We start from the raw sequence: 27,173 nt of genomic DNA, 5'->3' as shown, positions 1-27,173 counted from the left end.
ATTCTTATATTTGATAAAATTTTTCATTAGCATTTAAGCAGTATTCTATACCATACAGACAATAGCGTTATGACTGTATGGGTTGACTATTTATACGGAGACAATTTTCAAAATTAAGTAATCTATGCAATATCTCATTTTTTACTCACATCTTTTTAGTCTGGTTTTTGATGATCTTTTCAGACATTTTTTAAAAAACTAGAAAAGATTGTGGCTATAATTTGCCTAAACTTTAACTTTCACTCAAACAGCATTTCCTAATTTACAAGTTTTTGATGTCATTCGCCATTTTTAGTATATATTGGAACAATATCGCAACGATCCAGATCAGGTAACAATACCAATGTAATGATGCTTTTTAACAGAAAACTATTATTTGTAATGCAAAATCAAATGCTAAAACCATGATTTTTCGAATTGCATAACAGCTGAAACAAATGCTTTTTTGATATAGGTACTGCTTAAGCTATATGCAATTATTTTATAACATAACTAACTTGACTTGACGCAGGCATAAAGCTAGCATTTATTAATAGTGATATGAACAAATGCTGGCGAATCTATAAGATATAGCAAGGGTGGGCAAAATAGGGCCCGTGGGCCGGATCTCATCGAAATGTTTCATCTGGCCCACTTGTGTCTGCTAAAATTATGACTATAGTTTTTATTGATATTGATGTCTGATGGAAATATAGATGAAAAAAATGTCATAATGACCTCGATTGTTACATTGTGCTTTTTATTATTATAAAAATGTTAGCCTAGCTGTTGTTCTTATTGATAGTTTTTCATATTGAGTTTTGAGTCTCCAGCCCAGTAACCAAGTCTATTATCTGTAACTGGCCCACTCAGAAAAGTAATTGCTCACCCTTGACCTATAGAATACAAATATGCTATATTTTGCAATATTTACCACGGTCGTCATTGTATTTTCGAGATATATGTTGTATTTATCAGCGAAAGAAATAATTATAATGAATTTTTCAATGTATTAACATTTATCAAAAAGATGAGAGCAGTTTGATTCGACTATTGTGTACTTTGTCATATTTTTGATAAATTTTTATAAAAGTTAGAAGGAGAGAGTTAGAGAGTTAGTTTAAAACATTGATTCAAAATTATGTACCATATTCACATTATTATTTATCAAACATTAAAGCTTTGCATTAATATGTGGTGTAGTATCAAACATAAATATTCAGGATTCAAACTTACACACTACACAGCTGTTCAGCAGTGTAAATTGCAAATGCATGTTCAACGTTCATATTCTTCATATTGTTCTACTTTATTTATTGGTCATCAAGTAATTAACAATACATAGGAGGCAAGAACCTCAAATTTTGCATCTTGCAATTAATACCATCATAACAAGAAAATTCATATAAAGAAAACTAATCAATATATATTAGAAGATTTATGTTAATTATACAACCTACATACACCTGGCTTGATTATTTTTGAAAAAGTTATGATCAGTAGCAAAATTTATTGATTCTTTGCAATATATTTGTTTTCATTCAAAATCACTCAAATTGATCATCTATATCTAATTTGAAAAACTGATTTATTAGCTATACTAACATTTTAAAATAGATTTAGCTTTCAATCAAAATTATTTATGATCAGTCAATTGTATGTCAAGGTATGAATATATATAAACAAAATTTTTGAAATTGATATTTCAAGGTTATTTATTACAAGTGGAAATTGGTTGATAACTATCCTGTAAGCAATTGTGATCTGATTAAAGACATCATTTCTAGCCTTACTCGAGATATGAACATTTTAGCATCTAGTATTTGACCCATTTTACTCTTTCAGATTCTGTTTCAATGGTTATCACTTTATATGCAAACTTTTTTATTTTGGCATTTTAATAGGCAGATAATAGTCCTAAGATCTTGTGCTTGAGCCCTGATTGGTTCATTGTTCAAGGTGATCACTTTCACAACCTCACCTAGAGTAGTAAATTAGATGAACTATGTAGAATTGGGATGCTTCTACCTTCGACAATTTCTGTAGTTCTCTACCTATGAAAGACTCATGCAAAGCTTGATAATAATTCCATCATGCCAGCGTTTAAGTATAACAATATTACAGTATATTTTTTGAAACAATAAGCCAAATCGGTTTGATGTGATTAAATATAATGCATGATGAAATCTTTTATTTAAAATATCATTAAGCAAATCTTTCCCTGAAAAATAAATCTTCATTGTGTGCTTTGGCAAGTGCTGTTAGTCTACAAAGCAATACTGTAATTTTTTCTGTGACAGAAATATAATCTATTTTTATTCTCTTTCATTATTGTTTATCAAGTTTTTAAATAAAACTTATTCAACTTTTTGAAGTCTAAATTTGGCGCTCCAGAAGTATGTGTCCAATCTGGAGGAACTAATTTTGTTCGCCTACTCTACATCAAGTTGTGTAAAGGGAATGAAACCTATGGGCAGGGGGTTTATTCACTTGGCTAACACAGACAGTCCCCGAACTCGTAATAGAACTAAAATAAGGAAAATCAGAATAAAATTATGGCCTAACCCTAACCTGGTACACACACTACGGGAGTACCCAAACCTCTTTGTTCTATATCATGACATGAATTTACTCATTGTTCTTTAGATCATTCTTCAACAAATTTATCTGAATATTTAAGTCATTTATAGAACTTTTTTTCATTATCTCAAATTTTTCATAAAACGCTGACATCCTAATATTTTGTCCTATTATTCGAGTTTTTTTATACATGCTCTTTACCTTACGTCTTACCCTCCGAAAAAAACACTGGTCTCTAACGATTTGTGAAGAGCTAATATTTTTGGGAGGAACAGTAGACATCAGATTTGAACCTATGATGTGTAACCTGCGAAGCCAATATAGTCAAGTCTAATTATGTAATTCAGGTTCTTGCACCAATCTTAAGACGAAGCCATCCAAATATGATGTCAGATCCGATGAAATTTTTTGTTTCCCGAGTCAAATGTAATCTTCATATTGTACTCAATCTTCCACCTAATCACAAACTATTGAGAGATGCATCACAAGCTTATCCAGGAATTGTCTCCGAAACACAGGTTAGTAACAAAGATCAAGAATATAATTAATTTTATTCAATTACCAATTATTTAATTACAAATTAAAAATAATCATTCGAAGTTTGTTTTACATATGTTTTATTTTTTTATTCAAAAAATATAATTTTCAAAGGCAAAAAATTAACTGGGGGCTAATGTTATAACAAAATTTAAATATGAAAGGATATTCATAATTTTTTGACAATTTTTTTTATTCCGGCATTCTGAATTTGTCATTTTTGCAATAAAATGCTTTTAATTTTGTTTCAGAAATCGAATGGTATTTTGTGGCAAAAAATGGCTTTTTAGATTACTCGAAATTCAAAATAATGACAAATTTCTGAAATTAAAATTTTAAGTTGGACATCCTAGCGAGAGTATAACGGTAAATTGCTTGCCACTGATCGAATAATCATTGTATGCCAGTTGATTTTTCAATAAATTTTTGAAATTTGAAATAGATTATCTGGATTCGAGATTGGCCTCAGGAAGTATTGATTCAACAAGCTGAATTCTTCATCAACAATGAAAATGTGGCAAAAGAAGCAAGTTCAAAGACTAGAGAATATCTTACAATGGCAATTGCAAACATTCACAGGTATGGATCATATTTCTATTTTAAAAACAATCAATGTAGTTTCTTGTGAATGATAAAAAAATTCAATATTTATAGTCTTCCAAAAACTTACTGCCCATAAACAACAGGGCAGTATGACAGGGTTTCTCAAAGTGGACCGACCATTGACCCTTCTAAGGGGCCGCGAAGTCATTCTCTGGACGCACTGAGCAAGAGCCATTCACAATGACTGGATTGAATTAACTGCTATTTGCGGATTATTGCATTTATTCTTTCATTTTCTTCTGTTCGCTTTTTTATTGTGTTGAACAAAATAACTGGTGGAGAATCGTTGAAGGAAATCTAGGTATTTTTTCCAAGAGCAAAAGAGTCTTTGAAAGGAATAATAAAAGTTAAAGAACCACTGGATTATAACTTGTTACACATTTTATCATGTCATACCTAACTTTCATAAAACTTCTCTTATTTCAGTTTGACTCTTCGTGACTGTAAACAAACATTATGGAGCGGTGATACCAATCCCACAGTTTCTGTTACTGGTACAAGTTTGCAGACGAAGAAAGACAAGGAAACAATAAAAGTTGAGAAATATGATCTACCAAATCTACCTTACTCAAAAACTATATTACTGGAAAGGATTAACTTACTGCATAGGTGAATAGAGACGTTATAAAAATTTAAAAAAGAAGTTTTCTGGGATTAAAAACTGTAATTAATCATGATTTTGATTCGTTAAACATATTCCGAATTCTAATCTATTGGACTTACTTATTAATGAAGCCAATTCACCAAGTCGGATAAGGATGATTCTAGATATTTTCATCAAATACGCCAATTCGAACACTGTTTCACTGGGAGTTCTCTATTTGCAACTTGATTCAAGTTAAATCAAGTCATTCCAAGCCCTCAGGTCAAAGTTCATGCGAAAAGCTGGTTTCAAAATTATTTAAAACATACTCAAGTTGCGTTACTGTAAAATGTGACTCATGTTGAGTAATATTTTGGTCACCCCAACCTTATTATTGTACTTTTAACTTCAAAGGGATTTCAAAAACAGTGCAGCGAATGAGATTTACATTGGTCCTTACACTTATCGGAAATTTATGCATTGTTTACACACACTTTACAATGCCGCGAGTGAAAAGTTGAGACGAGAGACAGGTCGATTACAACATGCACTTGATACTTTGGATGAAACTCGCAAAGATGCAAGACTAATGCAAAAAGCAATTGGGGTGAATATTGTTTTTGCTATCATATTAAATTTTTGTTTCTTTTCATTGATGACAAGTATTTCTTTGCTTTTACTTGTCATTTTTCCTTTCTGAAAATTTTTTAACCTTATCTAAAATTTTCACAATTACAAAACTTCAATCTTGAATGTTAATACAGGCACCTCAAAACCAAACACAACACTAATATTTATGCTTATGTAGCTTTATCTATTACTCTCTCTCTGACATTTAAATGGAATTTATGCTGATCACCAGCCATCAGAATTTGCTAGATTATGATAACATTCATTAGATCACACTGAAAAACAGACAAAAAAATTGATATATTTGTGTTCAGGTATTGAAAAATCAATTCTCCTCTGCACAAATCAAAGTGAAAGAACTTTTCACAAAATTAACTATTGAAGCTACAAGACTTGAAAAATTGAAAGCTCATCTCGGAATCGGAAACGGACCTTTGATTGCATTTTTACAGGTAAGATCATCACCACAACAAAAAATTTTTTTTTCAAGGCCGACATTCTTTTATAGCATGCATGTTCATAATTAGACAAATTATTTTCTGGATACAGTATAGAAAAAATATACATGAATATTCAATTGTTCAACTCGTAAATATGTCAAAACTGATCTAAAATGTTCCTGAATCATTGCAGAAAGTTGAGAAAACAATATGTTTATTGTGTTTTTACAGTTGTTATGAATATACTTTCAATATCCCCATTTATAAGTTGAAAATATAAAAAATTCAGTGATCCAGTGATAGTTTGTTGTGAACTGGGATATAGATTCATATTAATATATTTTATACAACCCTTTTTTATGATTTTCACTCCGAAAAAGGCACTGTAGAAGCAGCCGCTGATATTTTGAGAGTTCTTATTTTTTTAGAAAAAAAACTGCCTACCGAGAACAAGGTAGTAGGCATAAAGTAAACTATCTCTATAGCCCTGGCAGTGATAACATATACAATACTAATATTTCCTCAATATTGTCGCTCACAAAAAGCAAAACATTCTAACACATTTCAAATTTTAGCAACTACAACAAGATGACGAGGATGAGTTTGATGATGACACTTTACTACTGCATGAAGAAAGAGATGAATATGATGAATTGTTTGAACAAATGATGGAAGCCAATCTCAAATCAAAAAGAATGCAAATCGACGAGGACTTGGTGGAAGCTAGGTAAGGGGATTGGACAAAAGGATTAAACAAAAGTCTGATAAATCAAAAGATCAGTTAATAAAACTTAGATCATTTTATTAAATTTTCAAATATTTGACCAAAATCATTATTTACTCCTAATTTTTTGAACATATACCTATACTGTAAATTAGTTTTGCTTAGGTGGGAACCATAACTCTGAAAAGCAGAAGAACTTTGTATATAGACTTCATGAATCTGATATTATTGGCACCCACTTTCCGGAATGAAACATAGCTATTTAACAAATTTTAGGAAAGAATTGGATGAAGCAACTTCGAATTTGACATCTGCTAAAGCTCAAGTTGAAATGTGGAGAAATAAAGTAGACAGAGGATGCATTGAACGACTCAAAAAATTTCAGAATCCACCTGTACTTGTTGCACAGGTATGATTGGTTAACAGACAGAATTAACTGTTATGTTGTTATCATAATCCTGCTTTGATTATATCATTAGTTGCAAATGAGACCAATTTTTTATAAAAACAACAACAACATTGTAAACAAGAGCAATTGCTCTGTATTACATGTATTGGAAGTGTATGCTGTAAGTATATTAAAGCAAAATAGTATTGTTTTTCAATTGCAATTTTTAATGGAGCTAATGTTTTGTGATTTATTTAAGTTTCATAGCAAACAAATACCTAATAATTTGTGCTTATTTTAAATGTTTTTTTTTTCTAATTTCAGTCGCATAATTTAGATAAATTCAAGGAATACTTCAATAATAGGTTATCAACTCACAGAAGAATAAAAGAAACGAAACACTTCTGAAATCTTCAAAATATAATTACACAAATTTTATTTACTTTGTCTTCATTTTATATATACCCCAAATTTTTCTATTTTTTCTTAGGTTCTTGAAATGGTTATGGTTCTTGTGGGTGCAAATCCTTATTTAAGTACGAGACCCGATCAGCAATCACAAATGGGTACTCGGGGTTCAGAAACAAAGACACCTAAAAACGGACGCAGAGAACACACCACTGAACCAGTGGAATCAAGAGTTTCATCGGGCAGTACTCTGCGAACAACAAGGAAAGTGAAAGCAAAAGGAAGAAGGCAGAGCACATTTGGTAAAAGAACAAAGATAGAATTTTCATATATATCCTGGGGGAAAAAAGCCAATAAGACGACTTAATCATCTGGTGAACCATGGCCTCATGTCCTGTTACCTTCCCAGGAAGCCGTAACTGACCAGAAAACCAATTGCATCTAATTATCCCATCACCAACTCGATTCAAACCTGCGAAGGGTGCGATGGCTCGATGCATGATGTGCTAACCTTCGAGCCATAAGATAATACGGTCTTATATGCTTTGTTTTCCTTTGACATAAATGTAAACTCATGGGTCAGTCTACCCCGTTGACCTTGCTCGTCCCCTTTCGTTTATATTTTATGATCATTGTTTTTTTATGCAATGTGTACTTAATATTCGGATATAAATCATTATCTATCTATCCTATGACATTTAGTAAAAGTGAATTTTTACATATATACAATATATTATAAATTTGGGAATTGTTAATTACATACTTATTCTATGCAGCGGCATCGAATGCAAAATCAGAAGGTTTATCAGCAGCTGATAGAAATAAATGGAAGAGCATGCAAAATTTTATGAATGATACCGTCAGATTTGTTGAAATGATCCATGCGTAAGTATCAACAAATATATTTTCAAATAAATTTTTAATCACACATTTAAATGGTATAAAATAAAAAATGTATCCCGAAAATTGGGGATCAAATATTGTCTGTTATCATGCAGGGTGAACTGGGAAACTGGACTTGAACCATCTCTTCTTACTGAAGTTGAGTCTTATTTGAAGAAAGGCAAGGAGGGTCAAGAAGGGGTCACAGGTGAAGGGTCATTGCTTGAACATACAACTTCCGTTCAGGGACAACAAAGGAAACCTAACAGTAAGTTTCTAGTGGGTAAAGCGTTAGACTTTTTACTATGTTGGCATTAAATATCATTGGTTTACATACCCTGTCCCTCCCTCACCCAGAATGTAATAAATTTAGTAAACAAGGCCGAACCGAAAAAAATGTTCATCCTCAAAACTGTAGCTTCTTGTATATTAGTGGGAACAAAGACGTGGAAACATCATAAGAAAAAGTGTCAAATCATATATCCATCATTTATTGTCCATATTGGCTTAAAAACTATCTACTGATTAAATTAAATTTTAGATAAAATTGGAAAAAAAATGTCAAGTATTTATTTCTCTTTCATTTAATTATTGGAATATAATTATTAAATTGTTCTAATTCTATCTTTGTTATCTTATTTCCTTATTAGTGACTGGAATAACAATATCATCAGCAAGATATAGTAGCGAAGACGCGGCAGTCCTGGTTGAGTTTGTTATCAGTATTGTTGAATATACAATGTATGTCAAATATAAGACATTTATTCAAGTGTATATGATAGGATTGACATATTTATCTTTGGAAGAGAAAAGCCAATATAACGGTTTAATCATGTTGCAAACTGCCTATTATTTAATTGGGAATCCATGTCAGATATGGGGATATTTAATCAGTTTATTGTTTCAGATGCATGAACTAATGTAGTAGAGGAAGCCAAAACTGACCAGCGGTAGCATGATCCACCTAGTGGCGGCTGGCGATGAGCGCAGCAATAATATCACACGCAATTATCTTTTGGATTCTGGCATTGTAATCAGATGTGTGATGTCAAGAGTATTCCTAACACTTAGTACAATGCGCCAACCGTCTATCCGATTTAAATTCCAAATCAGCCAATTTTTATTTCAATTACTTAACTACCTATATTATATTAAGATTATGTGGACCGCTCAAATCAGCAACTGATAAAGTGAACGGTTTGGAAGCTGAACTGGAACAATTAAAACGATCTGAAATTGATGATCAAAAGGTAAAAATTTAAAATGTTAACGTTTTTTTACCTATTAAAATGGACAATGAGATCTTATTTAGATTTCAAGTTGTAATAACAGTTCAAAGGTCATAACTCGAGTCTGAAATTAGCATGTATCTTCAGGGGTCAAAACCATATTTTCAAAATTTGAATTTGTCGGAAATGCAGAGTTTCAATGATGATAAAAGAAGCTAAAACTTACTCAATAACTTACAATGACTTAATCTCAAAAAACATTAATTTTACTGAGCGATTTTTTCAAATTGTAATAACAATTCAAAGACCCTCATCAGAGTCTGGAATTAGCATTTATCCTCCGGGGTCGGAGCTGAGTTAAATATCAATTTTACTAAGTGTTGTTAACGAAGGTTTTAATGCACCAAAGTTTTTGTTTTGTTTAGGAGATTGAGTCTATATTGTCTGTTGAGCCAACTATCTCAATGACATTCCCTATCGAATCTTTATTATTGGGTGTTGCTGCTCGATAACCATATTTGGTTCCTCGCGCATCGCCTTCCCCAGTTAAAATGTGTGATTATCCTTTTTCTTCATATTTTGTGTAAAACTGACTTTTTTACTTGTTGGAAAGACTAAAGTTGGCTTGACTTTCTTCTTTGTTTAAATAGCCGCAAACAAAAAGTGACCAAGACAATGATACTGAATCTGATACAGTAAGTGACGCAGCCAGTGTTTTTAAGGAAACTAACATTGATGGACTGACAAAGGATGACGTGGAAAAAATAGCAGATTTAGTCAACGATTTACAAGAAAAGTAAGATATTCTTCACCATTTATGTTATCATGTGGCTCTATCTACACTCAAAAAAGTGCTCCAAGTATTAGATAGTGTCGTACATCAGTGGTTCCCAACCGCTGCTCCACGGAATTCAATAGAACCATGTTTGACATGTATGATATCAAAAAGACAGAAGCAAACTTATCATTAAATTGATTTGTCTTCTTTTGAATTGCATACTTTTGTTGCAGTTACTTTCGTTTAGACATGTTTGTCTTTCTGACATCTTGAGTTGATTTTAAAGGTGCACCTGTCCGTAAAATTAGTTTTGAAATTCTACCGGTCCGCAAACTAAAGAAGGTTGTTGTACATGACAGAATAGTTGGTATTCCAGAATTTTGTCCTGTAATATATTCTGATTTTAAATATAGTGACATATTGCACATGAAATTTTATTCTATTCTATACAATTTGACAATATTATGCAAATAAATGAATAAAATGATATAAAAATAAAATAGATTTTAGTTTCAAGCTTCAATTTTAAATTTTGTTCAAACCAATTTCTTTTGACCTATATTTAGTGTGTGGTGCATTAGTGGTTATTCCAACTCTTCCATCAGTACCTATTACCGTTTTTGTTGAAGGCTCTGAACTTTACTCCGAGCAAACCTATTGAAAATCCAATTTGATCAGATAAATAATCGTGAAAAAATTTAATTACATTTCTAGGCAATTGAAATAATAATTTGCCAAATTTTTTAATAATCTATAAAATTTTGCTTTTTTCAGATATGACAATGCGGTTGTAAGAAAACACCATTTGAGAACTGAACTTCGAACATCGAAAGAAAGACTGAGATCTGCACTAGCAACATTAGAAAGGTAGCCATTACAAAAATTTCGTCCTTTTCATCCTGATTTCTCAATTCTAGTCAAACATTTATATCATAATATCACATTAGAATTGATTTGTTTACTCAAATTATTGTTACCAAGAAAAGATTCACAGAGAGAAGAAATACTACAACCATTTTTTACGATATGGATCTGAGCCAGTTCTGAGATGACCTAATTGATGATGACGCCTTCCATCTTTCTTGTTCGCAATGATAACATTAGTCCTTATGTCATCATCTATTAAATTTTTTGTATTTTTTCCCAATTTTTTCTGTTGACAGTCAGTAGGTGCTGGAACCTACACCATTGTATGAAAAATATTCAAAAAAAGAAAATATGTAAATCTTACCTATTTGTAAAAATCTACCCTATTTTTCAGTCTCAAGCCTCTTGAAAATGCATGGAAGAATGAATTGGATGAAAGCGTTACAGTTGAACAAGTTTTGACAAACTGCATTCTTGCCGCAGCATTTCAAACATATTGCGGAGGAATGACAATCGACGCAAGAAGACGTATGGTGTCGTTCTATACCCATGTTTGCAAACATTACGAACTTCCGTTGCCACACAAGATGCTATTCACCAATTACAGGTAATACGCTGATTTATGCTGGTAATTTATGATATATAAGGATTCACACACAACAGGGCCTTATACAAGCCAGTCATAGGGAGGTACCATATCATAGGAAGATAATAAACATATATTGGACAACTGCTTATTGACTACCAATTCTATTCAATGTAAGAGGCAATTTGTTCGACAATCCTTCTGCATATGAGTGTCCCTCAGAACAGCATTTGAAACTTCCTCATCAACGATTGGCTTTAACATTACATTACTCTTTATGCATTACCTTTAATTTTCCAGATTGCAGGAATTCATTTTTGAGCCTACAGAAGTTCAGTCAATTAGAATGAAGAAACTACCAACAGATAACCAATCACTTGAAAATGCTTGTGTTCTGGCTGCGATGGAAAGCAATATGACATGGTGTTTGATTTGCGACCCAACAACCAAAATTGTTGATTGGATAAATGGATATTTCTCACCAGATATGAGCAAAGAAAATCATGATGATGTCCCAGAAGAACCGACGCCACATCTTGTACAAGTTTTGTACCGGGTAAGTGTTTATTTTTACAGAAATCTCCTTGAGAAAGATTTCAAACGTTTACTAGAAAATGATTTTTATTTGATGTTTACATGTCATAAAATATTAACACACCATCACATTATAAATATTCAGATCTCAATATTGACAAATTTTTTACAGTAGTCTGAATTATTTCTCATGGTATTTTCATGAAGCCTTCCATTTTTTCTTTGCATAAGACCATGAGTCACGTAGCCTAGAATCTTCGATTCTATCATGCGCTACACAATTTTTATGCCCTGGTAGGATATTATATAAAAGGGGGGGGGGGCTGTATTTTTTCTTCTTCATTTTTTATATATGTTCTTACACATTAATATCCTAACATTTTTTCTGTGTTCTCGTTATATCTTTCATGCAGGATCTACGTTCTCAATTTGAAACAAGTTTGAGTGAGGGACAAATTCTTCTTGTCACATACTGTGATGTTGAAGCACTCGCTCGTGATGATAGATTTCATCAGCTGTTCAGATGTAGATCAGCTTTCCTAAAAGGAAACACTCCTTTCAAAATGATGGTAAGGGATCAGGATAAAGCAATGTCTTTTTTCAAAATAATCCGACCTCCTGAAATTTGCTGACATATAATCTAAATAGTTCAATGTTTCCTAATGAATAAAAATGGTTCATGGAGTCACCTTGCTGGACTTGAGGTCAAGCATTCTTTTACACATAATCATACCTACATGATTTTGATGTGCGAATCTAAGGTTGATAACTAACAATTAAATTGTTACCAATTCTAGAGACCCAACTTTTTATTCCCAAATGTAAGACCTATTGACGACTGAGCAATGTCTCCCTACCTTTATCTATCCATACCCGACAACACCTCATCTTATCATTTATTTCAGGTTGGTGATCATGAAGTTGAATGTAATCCAAATTTCCGAATGTTCCTTCACACCACGAGTTTACCACAACATGTCCCACCAGAACTTGCTGCCTATACCACTCTGTTGTACAATCAAACCACAAGAGATGGAATTAAAACTGAACTACTAGACAGGTATTAATCTAATCACAATATTTCAGTCATGCTTGGCCAGTATGGTCGATGTATTTATGATGAAAACATTTCATGTGAACCATCAATATCTTCATAACCTTAAACCCAGACTTTCAATCTTGGTTAGTTATTAGACCATGAGTGTTGCTGCTCTATAACCAACTGTGGTTCCCTGCAGATTCTCTTCCCCAGTTCAAACTGTGTGTTAAAATTTATAATAATTTTTAACTGATTTTAACTGGTTGAAAAATATAATATTGACTAATTTTGAGTAATCAGTGATGCGGTGAGCAAATTTTATTCTATCATCATCTTCTTATCTATAAAATTGATCTCTTGTTATCATTTATCTATTTTGGTGAGAGTATCTTTCAGTTTTATCTATTCCTATATTTTATCATTTTGATAAGATTTTGTTTACATATTCTAAGATTCATGAGGCATGAAAAGCCACGACTTCGAGATGAATGGACGAACATGCAGATCGAAAAGTCGAGAAATATGAAAGTTCTTGCAGAATTACAAAATCAACTGAAAGATATTTTAGTCGGTGGACATAGATTACTGAACGATTTGAATGTGACACACAAATTGACTGAGATTAAGAAAAACTATGATGACGCAATGGAAATGTAAGATAATAACTTGTGACGCAACTAGAATATCTTACTAACTGAAATGATCATTTCAATCTGTATGCTAAACAAGACTAGAATAAGAGATTTCTAACTTGTAACATAGACAATATTTCATTTAGTACTTTTTTTTAAATAACCTGAAACAAGGGTACATACAAACAGCAACTTATGCGCAGGATTATAGAGCGAAATCATTTTTGCTTTGACTTGGCGCACCTAATTTAATTATATCCTGGTAGAGGTGGGATAGGATTCACATATTTATCTCGGGAGAAAGGTAAGCTTATAGGACGGCTTAATCTAATGGCGAACCACAGCCTATCGTCCTGTTACCAGTCCATGTCGGGTATGGAATTAGTTAGCCAGTTATTTGTTTTTATTTGGAAGCATGGACCTGATGGTTGAGGAAGCCATAATCAGCCAGCGGTTACGTGAACCACCCTACGGCAGCAAGGTGTCCAGCAAACCTCTTGCACATAATTAACCCTGCATGAGTTTCACACCTGCGGCCCCCGGCAGGGAAGTGTGGTGGTGAGCGTACTCCTAACGCTTAGCACAATGCCCCACACCGCCGAGCCATGCGTTGGCTTATGAACTAACCAAAGCAGAAAATAAAGCTGTGACACTTGATTGGCATGTCACTAAGCATTATTCAAACATTTTTAATCTGATATTTTATTTCAAAACTAATTGAAGTTGTTAATTTTGATAATGATATATTGCTCCATGTTGGCTATTGGTAAAATTAGTACCAATCTGAAAAAATGTAATTCAGTCAAACAATTGATTTCAATTACTTAACCTATTTACCAAAATTATAATAAATTTTTTGCAGGAATTGAGTATATGGAAGTTCGAACTAATTGAAATAATTTCATTATCTTTTTTAGTTTCTCAGAATTTTGTTTGAGTTCTTGTTTTAAACCAATTTAAATCTGACACAATTCTAACTTAGAATGCCAATTTTCTGTTCTATTCCAGGCAAACAAAGATCGCAAATGCAGAGGAATCAATTGAACGAGCGAAGGAAGGCTTCACTGAGATTGCAATTCGTGGATCCGTTCTTTATCAAACTGTAACGAGCATGTCAATTGTCAATCCACTGTATTATACAAGCTGGCAGAGATTCATGGGGTTCGCGAATAATTTGTAAAAAATTTCCATTATACAGCAATAAACCAATGATTTTCAAGTGCTAATATTCTGCCAAATTTGAATTTTTCAGATTGTATGATGAAAACATTCGTCAATCAGAGAGATCATCATTGAAAGCTGTCTGCAACCAAATGACTTACAATATCTTTTCTACGATTTCTAAGTCATTACTGGAGAAGGATCGCCATATATTTAGTCTGATGACGGCATTAGAAGTTGAAGATTCTTTAGGTCGGTAGAAAATTGTTCATTGATGAAAATGTATTGTTTTACCAAAAAAAATAGAATATATATAATATAAGAGAAATTTTCATAATATAGACATTGAAAATTTTTTTTTTTATGAAGCCTATTCACTTTTTTCGCTTTGAACAATGTGAATATGAAAATCCTATATTATCCTTTGTCAAACCTAATTTTCGTTTTAAAGGAAATGTCAACATTGGCGAACGAGAATACTTAATTGCTCCATCGTATGGAGGAGCATTGATGTCGGCATTAGGACATCATCCATCGGAAACAAGATCACAAGCGAAGAAGATATTCGATTGGATGAGTGAAGAACAATTTCATAACGTTCAGGTAAAATGATACTTCTGGTTGAAAGGAATTTGTCTTTTTGAATAATTTAAATGATTTATATAAGTATTCTATCAAAAATTTAACACTTTCAATAAAATCGTAATTTATGTGAATCGAATAAATTGAAATATATCGTAATTTTATTACTTATTGCAAACTTTCTTCGAAAAAGTAGAATCATAAGTCTCAAGTCACAAATTATCCGTGTCTGGAGTCGCATCAATCGCTGAGTTAAGTCTCACTGGAGTTTAATTGAGTATGAGTCCAGGTTATTTTATTTCAATAACACGGGTCACTTCGAGTTTTTGATAGATAGTGACTCCAGTCCAACTTTAGCTAATTTGATGAATAGAGCCATCCCAGCACTGTATGTTGCCAAAACTGAATATGATAAATTTGCGAAAATAGACAATTCTTACAAAACGAAAACATAGTTCACATTACCGGTAATATTTTTTTGGAACTACCGTAGGTGTTGGGAATGTACTATGATTGGTTCTACGACTCGTTTGATCGAATGCCGAAAGAAGGACGTGAAATGCAATGGAGGGTTTTATGCGAGGCTGATTCACCAGAACAAACCAACAAGAACAGATTACCTGATAATGCTGATACTCATTACACACCTCTTCAGAGATTACTGGTGATAAGGTAAATTATTGTAACTTTTATCTCCTAAATTTTAGAGTTCAGTTTTTTCTTTGCTATGATGCTAGTAGATTTGTGAGAATGGTAATTTTTATTAGTTAAGGTTTCTGTATGTTAAACACACACTGGCGTAATTGATATAATACAATAACAGGGCTTTGGAGGTCGACATATTCTTTTACGATAGGATATTCTTATAAAGAGAGAGGAAAGTCATTGAGATGGCCTAATCATATGGCTAACCATAGCATGGGAATTGTTGATTAGTTATCTATTTCCCTATGATGGTGATGAGTCCAGCAATCCTATCGCACATGATTCGAACCTGCGAAGTCACGCAGTGTAAACTGAAGAGCAATGGCAAGCATATTCTTAATGACAACCGCCGAGTATAGATACCTCCTAAGTGCCTGTATCTGTCGACCCAAAAAACTAGGTAACCATTTATATCTGTAGAAAGCACTAATTTCAGTAATAGATTTAGTTTTATTTTTTACTTCCTCCATTTTCAAACATATTTTTCTATTTCAGAGGGATACGTTCGGATCGTATTGTGCAAGCTTCTACAGAATTTGTAATATCTGTTCTTGGTAAAAAATACATAAGAGATGAACCTCCTGATATTGCGACTGCTGTACGGCAAAGTGATCCAAACACGCCTATAATACTATTGTTCACAAATGGTGAGAAATATTTATTATTATTTCAACTGATTGTACTATTCTTTCTTTCAAAAATAAAAAGATTACCGGTATTCAACACAGCATAGAAATTTCTGTGGTCGTCTTCACAATTTTACTTCGAACAAGGCTGTTGATTACGTAACAGACTCTTTACTGGGGTTCTTAACTTTTTTCTTTGTGGCCCACTTTTATTGCACAAAAAATTCTGTGGCGCAAGTTTCACCCAATTTATTACTCTGGGATTCGTTTTTTTACAATTTTGACTAACTTTTTTCTCAGAAAACAACTCTATACATGACTACATGAAAAAACAAGTTGAATCAAACAATGAAATCAAATTACAAGTGATTGAATTCGTGGGCGAAGGATCATCAGAAGAAAAGAAAGTTCGAACTGGACTTTCTAATGCAATGGATAATGTGAGTATCTAACATGAAATACAATGACCTTCGACATACAAAAAAGTCGTCGTCCAAACTTGTGTCACAGAATGAACAATTCGAATTTGTTAATTACCACACTTTTATTTAACATAGGCTTTCTAGTAATTTCAAGAATTGAGCTTATTACATGCGTTGTTCACTTCGCACAAGCTAGCTGTTAGGGCATTGTAACATCATAGGTATAGATAATAAATCGGACTCAGGTATAAGCTTGCAATGCAAAAGGATTGGAATTACTTGCACATCCAGATTAAACTAAAGCAAAACTAGTTTACAGAGCATTGGGAAGAATTATGCTGGTGTCATAGTTCAAAAATCTCTCAGGAAAATTCCAGTTCAGCTCTATCTGTATCAATGCTTGCACAGAGCCTTGGAGTGTGGATGAGAGAACACTTTATAAGAAAATTGTATCGTTATAATGCTTTTATGCCTGAACTAAACTGCTAACTAATTATATGAGAGGATTTGTAACAAAACCTTTTTGTTGTCTCGTATCATTACCAATTTGAACTTCATAAAAAAATGTTAAAAAAATCTGTTTTGTTAAAAAATTGCCTTACATTAATATTGTTTAAATCTATTTCAAGGGAACGTGGCTACTTTTGCACAATGTCCAACTTAACAAGAATCTTCTAAACACCGTTTACTCGATTGTATCACAAAGTAACAACAATGCATCATCACTTACGAGTCACGGATCAAGCAGAGATGCTCATGCAAACTTCCGATTGTTTTTATCTTGTTCAGCAAGAGCCAATGCTCTTCCTGACCCATTGTTACATACATCTATAAAGCTTGTGATTGATCACCCCAAGGTAATGTTAAATAAAAAGATTTTATTAATATTGTATGAGGTATGGATTTTCATACGATTCGGTCACCTTATATGCTTTGATCTCCATCAGAATATAACTTTTTTCTTGTGCTGTGTTAAAATGTTTGTTTGGTCTTGTTAGTTCCCAGTTATCAAGATGATATTAGATAAAGTCATTTATACAGAAAACCTATTTGTTGATTTTGAGTCAAAAAACTAGCTTATAAAATATTGTGTGGTGTATGTACTTGCTATTTTTGTATTTATCTCGTGGGAGGGGAAAGCTGATGAGATGTTTAAGTCATATGATGTACCCCATTTTTTTGTTTTCGATGAGGTTAATACCTTCCTATATTTTCGTACTCGTGAGAAAGAGTGGATGACTTTTTTCTATTACAAGCTTTTCTTCTACGTGCAAACAAGCACATGCCTCTTTTATTCCACAATTATTTGCAAAAATTTTACGTGTTTTTATCCTTATTTTTTCAATTTTCCATAATTTCTAGTCTAAATAAACTTCTCCTCTATCTAGGGAATGAAAGACAATCTGCTTCGATTTTTCTCCACCGTTGTCGATGCAGACATCTTCACCACTTCCACTCGGCCTGAATATCTTCCTTGTTTACACAACATATGTTTACTGCATGGTGCAGTAAGTCTACGATCAAAGTTTCCAATCAATGTAGGATGGCAGGATCCACATGCATTCAAGGACATTAATATTGAACAACTAAAGGTAACTTTGTTATCTGTTTAAAATATACCGGTAACTTTTAGGCTCCGGAAGTATGTGTACCAATATGGAGGTAACTGATTTTGTTCGCCTATTTTACATCAAGTTGTGTAAAGGGACTGAAACCTATTTACCCCGGTAACACAAACAGTCCTCATAATAGAACTAAAATAGGAAAAATCGGAACAAAACTATGGTGTAAGCCTATCCTGGTACACACACTACTGGTTTACCTTTTTATCTCAACTTCTTCATAAGTTGATTCTATTATAATAAAGTGGCCCCAAATTGGGGATGGGACGAGTCCGGCATTACAGAAATTCGACGAATCCGAGTAATAAGTCAAGGTCTTGAATCGAATCTGCCGAGTCTGTGACGTCACAAGGAAAAAGCAGAAAGACACGTTTTTGACCAAGCTACAGCAATGTGCGCTCACAAACATAAGATGTAGCTCATGTTACTTGCCTAATGGTTCCACAGGTAGCTGTTGAATCATTTCAAAAATATACTTTTCCTTTTTTTGGCGACCATAATACAAACGTAAACATGAGTCAATATGCGCCTTGGTTGTGAACTGCATTTCCAGCCCACCACCCACTGTTAATTCTAGGCGGCTATTTCGAAATTCTTACATGTCAATATAAAAAATAAAAAGCTTTTGACTACAATGCTTCTACATAATTCCATATACTTTTAGCTGTAAACTTATTATGTCGCGTGCGCAAATGATAGATGCCACTCGTGGTACATCTGCTTGCAATTTAGTAGTTCATGTAAAAATGCTAAAATTCTCCATGTTTTCCATTGCTCCCGTTTTAAGGAAAAGATTGCACCTAAAAGATCGATTTGAAATAGGTATTAATAAATTTCGCCTTGGGTTGATCCAGGGCTTGTTTCACCTTTATTCTTTACGCGAATCGAAGACTCAAAAAATATTGCGCCAACACATATTTTATTATTCATGTGTAAACCAAAAAGTTTGAAGGCGACTGGCGGCGACAGGGAGAGAGAGAAAAACATCACTGTTATAGGCGATCAATAGTCCTTAACATGCGTTATATTATCTGGATATCTGTCGTCATTTTTAGGAGTGTTTATAATACACACTGGGGATATTGTTACAGATCTAACCTTGAATTTTAACCAGTTGGGGTATATCTATTGAGATTTATGAAGGTAAAAGTACAAACACAGGCGTAAATTAGATAAAAATAAATGGCGTAAATTAAATCCACGCCCGGATCTGAATCCTGGCCCATCCTTACCCCAAATATTACTGTCAATATATTTTGAGTGCACATAGATGCACTATTTGGGAAATTGATTGTAATAGCCAATCTGTGAGTCGAGTTGTCTTAGTTGAGATATCTGAGTGGTAATGTTTGGTCTAGTAGAATACGTGAATCAATCATTTCTTTTTGTTCGTAAAGTTATATTAATTCATTCTATGGGAAACCATTTCTAGATGTCTCTTGATGCAGTTCAGAGAGAATTTACAGACATGATGGTTGGTGGATCATCAGAAGTTGCATCAAGTACAAATGCTATGATCAAGAACATTTCATGGTCTGGTTTGAGGTGAACTGACTTATTTAAAAGTGTTTTGAAAATGATGAAGTTTGTTATATTTTAATTAATACCAGATTTTAAAAGAAGTTTATACACTTCCGAGCTGAACAAACCTCTAGCCAATCGGCTGTTAATACAGAAGAATCTAATATGTTTTTGCGGATGAAATTTTCTATTTTGACATTACTCCCTCAATTTTATTACACTCTAGCTCAGTGGTTCTCAAACTTTTTAAGCCGCACCTTTAGATTTAGAGTCTCGCGTCCCACCTCAAAAGTAACAATAAGCTACAAATAACAGATAGTGAGGCGAAAAGATGTTTTATCTAAAAAATTCGTTGAAAATACGTGGATGGGATGCAAATATCCAAAATAAAGTAAATATCAAAAATAGGGCGGGTAAGATAAAATCTAAAAGATTTTTAGAAAAAGATAAATTTTATTTTTAGCATCACGCCCCTTAAAAAAATTATCTACGCCTCCTCATGTAGGGCACACCCGCTTGTTTGAGAACCATTGCTCTAGCTGATGTGATGGGCAAGGGGTTCAAAAGAATGATTTTCAATCAACGACACCGACACAATAGTCTTTCACACTCATTTTTGACACAATTCTATACTTTTTTAGATATCAAATCGCTGAACTCACTTATGGCAACTATGTTACAAATGCAAACGATCAACAAAGTTTGAATTGTCTCGTTGATTACTGGCTTGCTTCTAACTCTGTAAAAAGGGAATTTGAATTACCTAAAGGTTTGTCATTTATATTAAATCAATTTTTTGTCTTTCTCCTCAAATTTTTCGATTCAATTGTTCACTGGTTCACGTAATCCCTCTGTTATTTTCCTGATTTTATTGACTTAAACTTTGCTGGCACGTTGCACCGCCATAATCTGTATAGTTTCAGTAGCCTTTGTAGTTCTATTCAGCAGCTAATAAACTTGCCATATCGTCAATATTTTATTTGTGCAGTGAGGTATAGACTTCCAGCAGTCTTTTTCACTGCAAACACAAAGCAAACATCAGTGAGTCAAGCATTGGAATCATCTCCTCATCATGCATTGGATTGTCCTGAAGGCTGCAACTTACATCCATCACCTGAAGGTGTCATTGGAAATGATCAGTATATTTTTACAAGGTACGAACAGAATATTACAATTTATTCAAAAGGGCGTATAAGAAAACAGTAATGTCACTATCATAGGGTTAGATTGAATAGAATATTGATATTTATCTCAGTAGGAAGAGAAAAGGTGATAAAAATGATTAATCATATGGTGAACCCATGCCTTTCGTTCGGTTATCAGCATATGTCGAGTATTGGAATAGGTAATATTTAGGTATTTGTTTCAAACAATGGATTTGTAGTTAAGTTATATATGATATACCAGCAGATACATGAACGACAATGAAAAGTCCAGCAGTTTCTGGTATTAAATAAGTCCTTCGTACAAAATCAGAACCTGCCTACCTGCACAGGGTTATCAGATGTACAATGATTAGTGTGTTCCTGATGCCGAGCACAATTTACCAACTGCTGAGCATTTTATGGAGCATAATTGGTTATCATTCATGTATAACACTTTTTGATTAAGAGAAGTCCAGCAATCCTTTCACGCATATTTATGTTTCACATAACTCAAACCTACCCACCTTGTATGAGATATTCAGCAGTGAGATGAGAACATGGTACCAACTGTTGACATCACTGTTCAAGCAACTTTTTCTTGTATGACTTTCAAATATATTTGATTCGTATTTTATATTTAGTAATGGGCGATAGAACAAAATATTACGATTGTCATTTCCTTTTTTATGCATCAAGAAAGGCTCCAATATTTTAGACATAAAGTAAGAGTAAAAATAACAATTGAATGTTTTTTTTTCAATTTGTGTTTCAATCTCAATTCTAGAAATGACACGAGAACAATCTACTATACAACTAACATTTTCAATTTTCAGTTAAATTCTCATAACATCTCATTCAGACTGAACCAGATTTATGACGCGCAACCTGAGTCAAAGACATTATCGCACAAATTATATCCTCAACCTCCAACCTCCCTGCTTGGACCTCATCATACAAGCATCAGTTCAAGCAGCAGTCATCCATGGATATTACACAGGTGTGAAAAAATGTTTGTTATGATTTTTTATATGCTGAAAATATCTAAAATGATATACCAATAGTTCCATTATTTGTTCAATCTTTAACCCTGCTAAAACGCTCAAAAACAATGAAAACAGTCTAAAAACACCAAGAACCCTGCTAAAACGCCTAAAAACAGTGAAAAACCGTCATGAAGTTGATACCTTCCGGCATGAAAAACAAGCCGGTAAACCGGCTTGCCGGGGCACAGAGCGTACTCAAACAAGCCGGTTTCAAGAGGTTTGGAACCTTATCCACTGTTACGTAAACCCCAACTTCTGGATAGTTTATAACGTATTGCACCAATGCTGGAAGAAAAAAAATATTGGTAGGACTACACCAAATACAAAGTAATATTTCTATATTTAATATCCAAAAACAACAAATCTTCACTGAGATGGAACTCCTCCCCAATTGAGAATTGTGCATAACCTCATTTCTTAACCTGGGGTAAATTTACCCCTGGGGGTAGACGGGGTATAAAAAGCAAGAGAGAGAGAGAGAGACTTCGCATCTAAATTTAGAGCTATTTATATTTTACCTGATGAATTTTTAATATCAGATGTATTGGGGGTAAATCTTGTAACCTTGTTTGATAAAGGGGTAAATTATTCAAAAAAGGTTAAGAACCACTGGAACCCATACTTGGTTGGCCCAGGACACCCTGCATTTGAGTTGCAACTTATATGGATCTTTTTCTGAGCAACTTATTAAAGGAAATTCTACCGTTTTGTTTACAGGGGTGTGTTTGCCACTCATGTTCAAGCCTTACTGAAAAATAGAAAGGAAATTGAATTATGGGAAATCTGCTACAATGCATTATCAAAGATCCCAAAGACTTGGAATCGAGTAAGTATCAGATATTATTGTTGTAACTTAGTATGTTATAGAAATTTCAGTTAAATTTACAAATTAATTCTACAGGATTATCTCGCTGAAAGAATAAAAAAGATTGGAGGTCAGACAACTTTCAACTTGTTTTTACATAAAGAAATGGAAAAAATGAATTACTTGCTTCTGGAAATAAAAAGGTGGAATTCTCATTTGGATCTCATTTATTGTCAGAATAAAATTATAGGAATACAATTTCTAAACTGTATGTTTGGACGCTGGACTCCTCAATGTCATAGGGCGATTCATGTAACTGCCAAATTACATTCATTGACCTGAAACACTAAACTTGTAGTCAGCCATATGAGAGATGAATGTTGCCGTATCACTTCTCAGTTATAAGATAAATATGAAAAGTCCAGGTATCTTGATGATTAAAACTATATATTTATGTGCCGTCAAAGAATTTTCTATATAGAGACTGTACAAAAGTTAACATAATGGGGGGAAAACAGGATTATTTTTACGATAAATTGATAAAGCCTCACCAATTTACTTTGTATTGCCCAAGCGAAGTTTATTGCCATTTTCACAATTTGGGATGAATATTCTATAATGTTTTTATGAAATTAGTCCATGATTTGTTGGCTTATCAATCAACATTCACGATTAAAAATTAATTTTTTACATAATTTTTTATATATTTTGTAGGAGTCTGACTTCAGTGAAGAATGCTGTTGAGACTCTCGACCACATTGGAGATCACATGACTCCAGCTGATGTTGAGACGTCAGATTATCTTTACTATGGTAAAATACCTCAACGCTGGATGGTACTCGCTGGGGAAACTGCACCTCCCGATTCAACTTCTCTCACTACATGGTTGAATGATTTAGGACAGCGTTCAGCGCACTTGGAGAGAATTTTAATGCTTGTAAGTACAATTTTATTAAACACAGTTTTTTTTTTGGAAATTGATTTGACAATAGCAATACATTTCAATATGAGGTTGTGGACCAAGTTGTTGACTAAGCAAAAATAAATTATTCTCGTTTAAACAAATATGTTTTATTATTCCAAATATCATCAAACAGTGCTGTTTGATCGAAATATATCTTGTTTTGTATGAAGAAGTCAGAAGTCAGTCAATTAATTCATCACATGTTTATAATGACTCACTTATACACAATTTTGAAGCAGTACCATTTATGGGTCCACAAAATGCAAGCAAGCGGTTTTGCATCGCTTGCTTGTGATTACTTGCAATTTTGATTAGGCAAAAATTCTGTACCATTATTTTATCTACGAGTATTTACTGATAAGAAACTTATTGGTGATATTCCATGTGAGTAATTATATTTTTAGATTAAAATTCACCTAGTCGTATTATATTTTCAGGGAAGAGACAAGGTAGCAGCATACTGGCTCGGAGCATTTTTCAATCCCCATGCATTGATGTCGATATTCAAACAAGAAGCCGTCAAGAACCATCTAGAAAAATACGGAAGTGTCGATAACATTGTTGTACAAACTGAAATCACTCAACGAGATAAAGACCATGTAGGTTTTATTTAATGAATAAGTATTAATAATTAGTTGTTAGGATGTGATTGTCAGTTTCCTTAACTATTTAAATAGTTTTAATGTTCAAAATAACTTCAATTGGCATTATGGACCATTTTACCTGACTTAGGTAGTTTGGTGCAGGTTGGTTGGTGTCTTGTCTTGATTTGAGACGTGATATGAGGTTCCCGTATATTTGAACCCACGTACATTTGAACCCATGACAATTGCACCTGCATACTATTGCACCTATGGAAATTTTTTTGTTTTACGGATATTTGAACCCATACTAACCCATGGGTTTTAGCATCCGGATATAGATTGAACTCGCGGATATACGCATGGGTTCAAATGTACGGTCACCGTGATATGATCATGGTCTTAAGCATTCAATGTTGGACCCAAAATGGCTTGTCTATTCTTGTTTTAAACAAGTCGCAATTTAGACTCAATAGCAGATGACTTGTTTCGAAACATAGCCACTCTAGAGCAGAAAATAAATGAAGCCCATTGGTATTGGTAAAACCATGTAATATTCCAATGATTCGAATTCCATAAAGAAAAACTTCATCTTATCTTCGACATGAATATACCTGATGGCAATCATGCACTTTAGCCACCCTAAGCCTTAGTTTCAAAAACCTGACTAGTCCGTGTCTGTCGGTGTTGTTATGATATTAACAAATATTTTAATTGTAGCTTCGTGACCCACCTTCTGAGGGCATTTTCATCCATGGTGTCTACTTATGGGGAAGTACATGGGAGAAAACAACTGGTGAAATGCAAGATTCACCACCAAAACGTGGTCCAACAGGACTTCCTGTTATCCATGTTACTTTTGTTATGGAATCAACAAAACTTGGAACAACAAATGACCTTACCAGGTAACAGAGAAAGAAATTTTCTTGTAGTGTTATTAGTAGGAGATTGCTTGTACTATTCGCTAGGAAAGCATCAAATATAAGAAAAAATATAGCTTGATGCTCATGCATCTACAACGCTAAACTCATCAGCTATTCACGTACTCAAACCAATAACTAGACAAGGGGCAACAGTTTGACTTTAAATAGATTAGGCAATGGCTTTTTTCTTTTTGATGTAAGTATGAATTTTATCTGAATTCCACAAAAGATTTTCCAACTTAAAATATTATTGTATTAGTTTATGACCTGTTACATGCATCTATAAACTGGAATGGTTGGTATTTCCATACATTATAGTGACAGGTAAACAGTCAAGAGACTCAATTGAACTAGGTTATGAACTTCGCCTTGGGAATGAATAGGAAAATTTTATTCAGTGTTGACTAGTTTGTTGATAGACAGAAACCACTTGTTTGTTTAATTAATCAAATAGTTCCATAACAAGTTTCACCATTGGGTGAGAGTAAATGTACACTTTTCGCTCTCCCCAATTTACAAATTTCTCAAAATAGTTTTATTCAATTTTTTTGCAGACCGATTGATTATTACTCATGTCCAGTTTTCGTCACAACAACAAGCAAAAGAAAACCTGTCTTTGACCTTGACGTATCAAGAGATTCCATACCTTCCTCACGATGGGCATTGAGAGGTCTTACAGCCACTGTTAGACAATATTGAAATAAGAGTTTTGTTTTGCAGAATATTATTTCACGAATGAGCTGTAGTTTGTATATATGAGCGTGACACTATTATAAAGTGTGTGTTCACTTTTACTTCGCACAAGAACTAAATTTCTAGCAACTCGAAATTTTACCTTGAATTTGTACATATTTCCTCACTGTCACCCTTTAAAACGCAAGCAGATGTTCAGCTCTGCATATGCGATTGTTCAGGAAATTTTCGTTTGACATTTTTGAAAAAGATCAAAGTATAACCCAAGGTTCCGCTGTAGGTCTTCGTATATTTTTTATCTATTCTTATTTATATGTATATAATAATCAGAAAATCAACTTTTTACCTTACCTTATTAGCAGTTAGAACAAGTCATTTCCATTTCCATCCAAATGTTAACTATGAAATATTTTTAAACAACATTTTTTCATTAGAAATTCATTTTACCTAGCTATTCATACCTATTTTGTCCATCCATCACTGTTTTTATTTTCTACATTAGTGGCAAATTACGCTCATGAGATCACCTAGATTTTTATTTATTTTTGTGTCTGTTAAAATTTGTTACCTAACATCATTATCACTGTACCATACCTGAACCAAAGATAAAATGAGTATTCATATGTTCGGCTATACATGGTCACTTGATTGACCCTGTTCCAATTATAAATTGGTTTGCAACTAGCAAGAGCTAACCATTACCTTGTATGTTACCTATTTTCTATATTCCTTGTGTCTTTGATTTATCACTGTTACATTTTTAGGCGGCTTCCATTTACGATCATGTGTTCTTTAGTATAATCTCATATTGATCGGCATTTTTTAGATTTTTTTTTGCAAATGGCTCATTCCATGTAGATTTTATTTTTAAAAATAAATAAAATATTCGAATAAAAAGATTATTTTGAACAAAGTATGAAATCAAATCGAGAAATTTAGGAAAACAATGTGCGTTAACAGA

General features: G+C 33.2%; 1 protein-coding gene across 2 annotated transcripts in view; it reads left to right on the top strand.

Annotated features, from left to right (window-relative positions):
• Positions 1-27,101, top strand: part of LOC120348568 (uncharacterized) — a 76,397-nt gene extending 49,296 nt beyond the window's left edge. The window contains exons 70-107 of one of the 2 annotated variants that reach the window (XM_078117540.1): positions 296-331; positions 2,907-3,077; positions 3,539-3,675; positions 4,126-4,308; positions 4,697-4,889; positions 5,227-5,364; positions 5,928-6,079; positions 6,353-6,485; positions 6,955-7,174; positions 7,649-7,757; positions 7,871-8,022; positions 8,405-8,495; positions 8,911-9,004; positions 9,634-9,779; positions 10,536-10,628; positions 11,023-11,235; positions 11,515-11,770; positions 12,162-12,317; positions 12,654-12,808; positions 13,240-13,440; positions 14,428-14,580; positions 14,672-14,832; positions 15,032-15,183; positions 15,656-15,834; positions 16,363-16,514; positions 16,794-16,933; positions 17,545-17,772; positions 18,304-18,507; positions 19,970-20,082; positions 20,700-20,827; positions 21,047-21,212; positions 22,063-22,200; positions 22,964-23,072; positions 23,148-23,254; positions 23,766-23,988; positions 24,453-24,614; positions 25,317-25,501; positions 26,074-27,101. In XM_078117540.1, the coding sequence (XP_077973666.1) occupies positions 296-331; positions 2,907-3,077; positions 3,539-3,675; positions 4,126-4,308; positions 4,697-4,889; positions 5,227-5,364; positions 5,928-6,079; positions 6,353-6,485; positions 6,955-7,174; positions 7,649-7,757; positions 7,871-8,022; positions 8,405-8,495; positions 8,911-9,004; positions 9,634-9,779; positions 10,536-10,628; positions 11,023-11,235; positions 11,515-11,770; positions 12,162-12,317; positions 12,654-12,808; positions 13,240-13,440; positions 14,428-14,580; positions 14,672-14,832; positions 15,032-15,183; positions 15,656-15,834; positions 16,363-16,514; positions 16,794-16,933; positions 17,545-17,772; positions 18,304-18,507; positions 19,970-20,082; positions 20,700-20,827; positions 21,047-21,212; positions 22,063-22,200; positions 22,964-23,072; positions 23,148-23,254; positions 23,766-23,988; positions 24,453-24,614; positions 25,317-25,501; positions 26,074-26,218 (5,874 nt within the window). In that variant the 3' untranslated portion in view covers positions 26,219-27,101. The remainder of the gene's footprint in view (positions 1-295; positions 332-2,906; positions 3,078-3,538; positions 3,676-4,125; positions 4,309-4,696; positions 4,890-5,226; positions 5,365-5,927; positions 6,080-6,352; positions 6,486-6,954; positions 7,175-7,648; positions 7,758-7,870; positions 8,023-8,404; positions 8,496-8,910; positions 9,005-9,633; positions 9,780-10,535; positions 10,629-11,022; positions 11,236-11,514; positions 11,771-12,161; positions 12,318-12,653; positions 12,809-13,239; positions 13,441-14,427; positions 14,581-14,671; positions 14,833-15,031; positions 15,184-15,655; positions 15,835-16,362; positions 16,515-16,793; positions 16,934-17,544; positions 17,773-18,303; positions 18,508-19,969; positions 20,083-20,699; positions 20,828-21,046; positions 21,213-22,062; positions 22,201-22,963; positions 23,073-23,147; positions 23,255-23,765; positions 23,989-24,452; positions 24,615-25,316; positions 25,502-26,073) is intronic. The other variant, XM_078117541.1, reaches the window with a different exon arrangement.
• Positions 27,102-27,173: the final 72 nt, after the last annotated feature.

The sequence above is a fragment of the Styela clava genome, chromosome 1, assembly GCF_964204865.1.
Source record: "Styela clava chromosome 1, kaStyClav1.hap1.2, whole genome shotgun sequence".
NCBI lineage: Eukaryota > Metazoa > Chordata > Ascidiacea > Stolidobranchia > Styelidae > Styela > Styela clava.
Note: the sequence above shows the minus strand (reverse complement) of the source record. Positions and strands in the feature narration are given on the sequence as shown.